At 54.7% G+C, this 5261-nt stretch overlaps 1 protein-coding gene across 1 annotated transcript; it reads right to left on the bottom strand.

Annotated features, from left to right (window-relative positions):
- Positions 1 to 840: 840 nt before the first annotated feature.
- Positions 841 to 4625, bottom strand: LOC119253190 (patr class I histocompatibility antigen, A-108 alpha chain-like). The gene is made up of 7 exons (XM_037520808.2): positions 4505 to 4625; positions 3920 to 4198; positions 3449 to 3724; positions 2138 to 2413; positions 1898 to 2017; positions 1588 to 1620; positions 841 to 1457 (listed from the first exon to the last, which is right to left on the bottom strand). The coding sequence occupies exons 1-7, from the start codon at positions 4566 to 4568 to the stop codon at positions 1441 to 1443; spliced, it is 1065 nt and encodes a 354-aa protein (XP_037376705.2). The 5' UTR covers positions 4569 to 4625; the 3' UTR covers positions 841 to 1440.
- Between the last annotated feature and the right edge of the window lie 636 nt (positions 4626 to 5261).

Below are 5261 nucleotides of genomic sequence, written 5' to 3'. Positions count from 1 at the left end.
TGAGAGAATTCACCAAAGCCAGAGCAGGGAGCAGAGCAGGCAGAAGGACCGAAGTACACTGCTGAGGGGAGCAGCAGGCAGCAGGAGAGGTCTGCGTGCCATGTGGGACCCTCCTCTGGTGGCCGGGGAGCAGCTGGGGATGGAACCAGCGCCACAGAGGCCGCAGGGCAGCTTTGCAACCCAGCGCTCAACCGCTGCGCCACCAGGGAGGCCCCCAGTCTGGTCTTAACACGTGATTTGGACATGATGTGTGAAGAGTTTTATAAATTGAGGAATGAAGTGTAATTTATTTTTGAAAGCATATTTCACGATCATGCAAGGACATTTAAATAACACTCAAGGATACGCATAAGTCAGTCATTCCCTTCCATCCCCCAACATCCCAGTCAGCCAGTATCTGCTCAAAACCAATTAGCAATTTATCTTTTCTCTTCTAAAAAAATATATCCATGCTTCTGTCTGGACAATAATGCCTGTTTTCCTGACAGCAAAGGAGTTCAAGTCATAAAGTGGGGGGAAACATTTGCATATCACAAACTGATAAAGGACTGTATCAAGAATTTATAAATAATGCTTAAAACTCAATGATCAGGGGCCTCCCCGGTGGCGCAGCGGTTGAGCACTGGGTTGCGAAGCTGCCCGCGGCCTCTGTGGCGCCGGTTCGATCCCTGGCTGCTCTCCGGCCACCAGAGGAGGGTCCCACATGGCGCGCAGACCTCTCCTGCCGCCCACTGCTCCCCTCAGCAGTGTACTTCGGTCCTTCTGCCTGCTCTGCTCCCTGCTCTGGCTCTGGTGAATTCTCTCACCCTCTTGCACTTCTGACTGTACCCAGTGCATGTATAAACAAAAAAAAACACAAAACAAAACAAACAAACAAACAAAAAAAACCCTCAATGATCAGCAAGAAATAACCCAATTTTAATAAGGACAAAAAACAGTGTTATAAATGCAGCAAAAAAAAAAAAAAATTGACTTCCGGGCCTCCCTTAGAGGTGCTGAGGTTGAACGCAGCACTGTGAAGCTGTCCGTATTCTCTGCAGTGCAGGTTCGATCCTGGCCGGTGGGCGAGAATCCCACATGGAGCGGCAGACCTCTCCTGTCTCACCTGCTGTTCCCCTCAGCAGGGAATTTCATCAGTCTGCCTGTTCTGTTCCCCACTCTGTCTCTGGTGAATCTTATCATCTCCCGTGCATCTGGCCTGTACCCCAGTTCTTGTATGCATGAATAAATAAATCTTTTTATTTATTATATTTTACTTATTATTATGTATAGACATAGCAACTTATGTAGACATAGAAAAATAAAAATATGAACAAATGCTCAATATCACAGTTAAAAACAACAGTGACACCATCACACTGCCATCCAGGGTGTGCACAACAGGAGCCTCATTAGATTCATTGTAAAAGATCCTTAGGGGCTGAGAGACACATCAGAGCCCTAGGCACTGTCGCTGCCTGGTTGAGAACAAAACAGAACCTGGTCAGAGATGACACCACAGGAGGGACTGATGAGGGTGACTCCCCCATGGAGTCCATTTACACTGTCCCCAGGGGCTCAGGGATCAAACCCCTGATCCTCACTTACCTGCAGCCTGAGTGTAGCTTCCTCCTTGTCCTCCTGTGGGAAGAAATATCATGTGAGACCAGGGAGCAGTCAGGTCAGAAGACCTAAAGGAATCTTTTAATCCTGCAGAACAGGGAAGTTTCCAGAACTGTGACTAAAGACCCAGGTCAGGACTGGGAAAAATGAAGAAAGGAGGTGAGGGGGGGTCTCGACCAAATGCCCTCTGGGCAACACACGTGTGTGGATGGTACTTCACATTAACCAGGCAGGGCAAGTTCTCCCTGGGACGTGAAAGCCCTCAGTGGACAAGATCCCCCACTCCCTTCCCTACCTGAGTGCTGCTTCTTCCACATCACAGCTGAAGCCACCGCAGCTCCAGTGAGCACAGCTCCAAGGAGAACCAGGCCAGCAATGATGCCCGCAGTGGGGATGGAGGACTGAGGAGGGGGCACTGGTAGGGAAGGGAAGATCATACCCTGAGCCCCAGACCTTATCCTGACCCTCTGAAGGGCTCCAGAAGGGCTCCTGATGGCCCTGAGAAAAGCCTCTGTGCCCACATCCTCCTCCTTACCCCATCTCAGGACTTGGGGCTCCAGCAGACTCTCATGCTGCACGTGGCACGTGTATCTCTGCTCCTCTCCAGAAGGCACCACCACAGCAGCCCACTTCTGGAAGGTTCCATCTCCCCCAGGCCTGGTCTCCACCAGCTCCATCTCCTGGGTCAGGTCCTCCCCATCTCGCTGCCAGGTCAGGGCGATGCCCGCAGGGTAGAAGCCCAGGGCCCAGCACCTCAGGGTGACCTCATACTCAGAGGTGGGGTGGTGGGTCACGTGTGTCTTTGGGGGATCTGAGGGGGTAAATAAGAAAATTCACATCTTGGGTTTCCTCCATGGACACTGAGGAATCCTCATGAGACCATCCTCACAATGGACAAGACAACCGGTGTGGCAGGAATGACAGGGGTGAAGGATGTTCTGAGAAACTCCATACAGGCTTTGTGGACTCCACCCCCACGACACTGGGAACTACAAATCCCATAATCACCAAAGGGAAGGTTGCGAGGACCTGAGGGTGGAGTTAAGCAACTGGGCTCTCCCTTTGGGTATTTAACCGGTCATGTGGCTGGGAGTCTCTGGCTTGGCCACGAGGTGAGGCGTGCGAGGTTTTCGCCACCTCTGTGGGTCACTGGGATTCCAGGTCAGCAGAATGGGTAGGACGCATTTATGAACTTGTCTCCCTCTTTTTCTCCCTGAGTTATTCATTTCCCATTTCCCCTTCCCGTGTAAATAAACCTTTCATCAAACTTTTGTGTGTGTCTGCAGTTTAGCAGTCATAAGTCCCCTTTAAGCACGCAGGTGAGGACCCACAGTCAGGAAATCCCATTTTATATCGGGGTTTGCCCTGTGACAGATAGAAGCATAACATGTAAAAAACAGGCTAATCTGGAGGAATCTGTGAGATTCTCCTATTCCTTAGAAAGTCCTAGAATGAGGATGAAAACCCAGGGTCGGTTGAAGCAGAGGGAGTGGAACACAGACTTTTTATTCCTGACCTGGGTGGAAGGTGAATGACACAGAAAAGCAGGAATCACATAACTGAAAATGTTCTCAGACCAGAAACAAGACTGAGAGAGAAACTCGTGGTTCTCAAACAGGCCCCTGGTCAAAAGGACCCGGGGACGTGTGATGTCAGGGACTGTCTGTCTTTCTCAGGAGAGACGGGATCCCTTCCCTGTCCTTCAGGAGAAGCCGGAGTCTCTGGGAGTCTCTCTCGTGCAGAACACGAAACCCAGGGGAGTCCCCCTCTCGGGACTAGAGAGAGGACTCATTTCCCGCAGTGACTCCAGGCAGGGGGGGGCGGGAGGCCTCCAGGCCCCTCTTACCCGTGCGCTGCAGAGTCTCCTGCCCGTGCTCCAGGCATGTGCGCAGCCACCTCAAGTACCTGCCCTTCATATAGTTGCTGAATTCCTCTGCCACACCCTGGGCCACCCACAGGCGCAGGGTGATCTGAGCGGTCATGTCCACCGCGGTCCAGGAGCGCAGGTCCTCATTCAGGGCCAGGTAATCTGTGCCGTCGTAGGCGAACTGACTGTATGCTCGGAGGAGGCGCCCGTCGGACTCCATGTCGCAGCCAGACATCCTCTGGAAGGTGTGAGACCCTGTCCCCGCCCGAGTCACTTCTTGGTCACCCCGCCCGCACCCCCTCCCGCCAGGAATAAACAGAATGAAAAGGGGTGAAAGTCCCGCGGGCTGTTCCCGGGCAGGTTGCAGAGAAGCCTGGAGGGGGAGACCCTGAGCGACCCCCGTCCGTGGGGATGGGGGTGCTGACCCGGCCCGGACCCGCTCCAGCTCACCGGTCTCGCTCTGGTTGTAGAGGCCGCGCAGGGAGTCCAGCTGCGCACGGTACCACAGTGTGCTGCCCCTTAGGATCCCCGTCAACGTGTCCCACTCCTCCTGCTCCTCCTGCCGCACCTGCTCCGCCCAGGGCGCCCGCGGCTCCAAGGTCTGGCCCGGAGAGTCGCTGTCGAAGAGGTTGAACAGCGTGTCGTCCACGTAGGCCACCGAGATGACGCGGGGCTCCCCGAGGCCGGGCCGGGACATCGTGGTGTAGAAAACCCTCAGGGAGTGGGGGCCTGGGGGCGGGAGGGGAGACCCGGGCTATTCTTCTCCCCTTTCCCGGGCTCGAATCCCAGGGGGCGCACACGAGACAAAAGTGGGTGAAAGACAAGTGAGACTGAAAAGCGGCTGCGGGACGAAAATGGCCGGGACTCGGGGGGCCAGAGGAGGCTGGGGTCTCGGGGGACGGAAAGGGGCCAGGACGGGGCGGGGCCGAGGTGGGGGTCAACTAGGGCGGCGGCGAGGTCGCGCCTTTCCCACGCCCGCCCGCGCCCTCGCTCCCGCCTCTGGGAGCGCCCTGTCCCCTCCCGACGCGCACTCACCCGCCCGGGTCTCCCTCGGGGCCGCGGCCACCGCGAGCAGGAGCAGGAGGGCTGCGCCCCCCATCCCCCAGGACGCGCCTCCACCCGGGCTGGGGAGACGGAGTCCCGGCGGGCGGGTGAGGACTTTGGAACGGGAGCCGCGGGGCTGCTGATTGGCTGCTCTGGAGACCTCCAGGCAATGGGGAGTGAGCCCTGGGGTGACTCACCAGTATCCAGGAAGGAGGACCCGCCGCAGGCTGTGAGAAGTGAAACTGGGGAGGTGAGGAAGCCCCGACAGTCACCTTCCAGCCCCAGACAGTGCTCTGGGGACTGAGACCTTGAGAGCCACACCCCGAGACCCCTCCTCTCCTGCACCAAGACCTTTGTCACACTGTTGCCTCCCTCAATCCAGGCCCAGGAATTGGGTCAGCGATTCTCAAACATTTTTCTTTCAGGATGTCTCTACAGTCTCACAAATTATTACGGTTCCCATGCATAATTTTTTATGTGGGTTATAGCTTTAAATACTACTTTACTAGAATAAAACCTTTCAAAAAGATGTTATTATGCTGGCAGCCATGCTACTCCTGTCGTCTGACAAAGGTCCAGGCATGGGGCAGATTCCTGAAAAGTCGGGAATATCCTTAGCTGACTCCTGCTAGATTCTCATTTGTTTATGGCTAGTTTCTACCATGGTTAAAATACGCATTTAAAAGTAAAACTGCAAAGGCTGTTTGATCAATTACTGAATAACCAATTTGACAGCAAATGGCACTGT

Source organism: Talpa occidentalis, unplaced genomic scaffold (genome assembly GCF_014898055.3).
Source record: "Talpa occidentalis isolate TD23 unplaced genomic scaffold, MPIMG_talOcc4v2.1 talOcc4.2, whole genome shotgun sequence".
NCBI classification, from domain to species: domain Eukaryota; kingdom Metazoa; phylum Chordata; class Mammalia; order Eulipotyphla; family Talpidae; genus Talpa; species Talpa occidentalis.
The sequence above is the reverse complement of the archived record's forward strand: the minus strand, read 5'-3'. Positions and strand labels throughout refer to the sequence as shown.

What these genes read in the sequence shown, in the direction of transcription:
- LOC119253190 (XM_037520808.2), bottom strand. Translation starts at nt 4,568, where the DNA reads ATGGGGGGCGCAGCCCTCCTGCTCCTGCTCGCGGTGGCCGCGGCCCCG. An exon ending in GGAGACTCTGCAGCGCACGG is followed by an intron (nt 2,414 to 3,448) that starts GTAAGAGGGGCC and finishes TTACCCCCTCAG; the next exon opens with ATCCCCCAAAGACACACGTG. An exon ending in GCCCCAAGTCCTGAGATGGG is followed by an intron (nt 2,018 to 2,137) that starts GTAAGGAGGAGG and finishes CTTCCCTACCAG; the next exon opens with TGCCCCCTCCTCAGTCCTCC.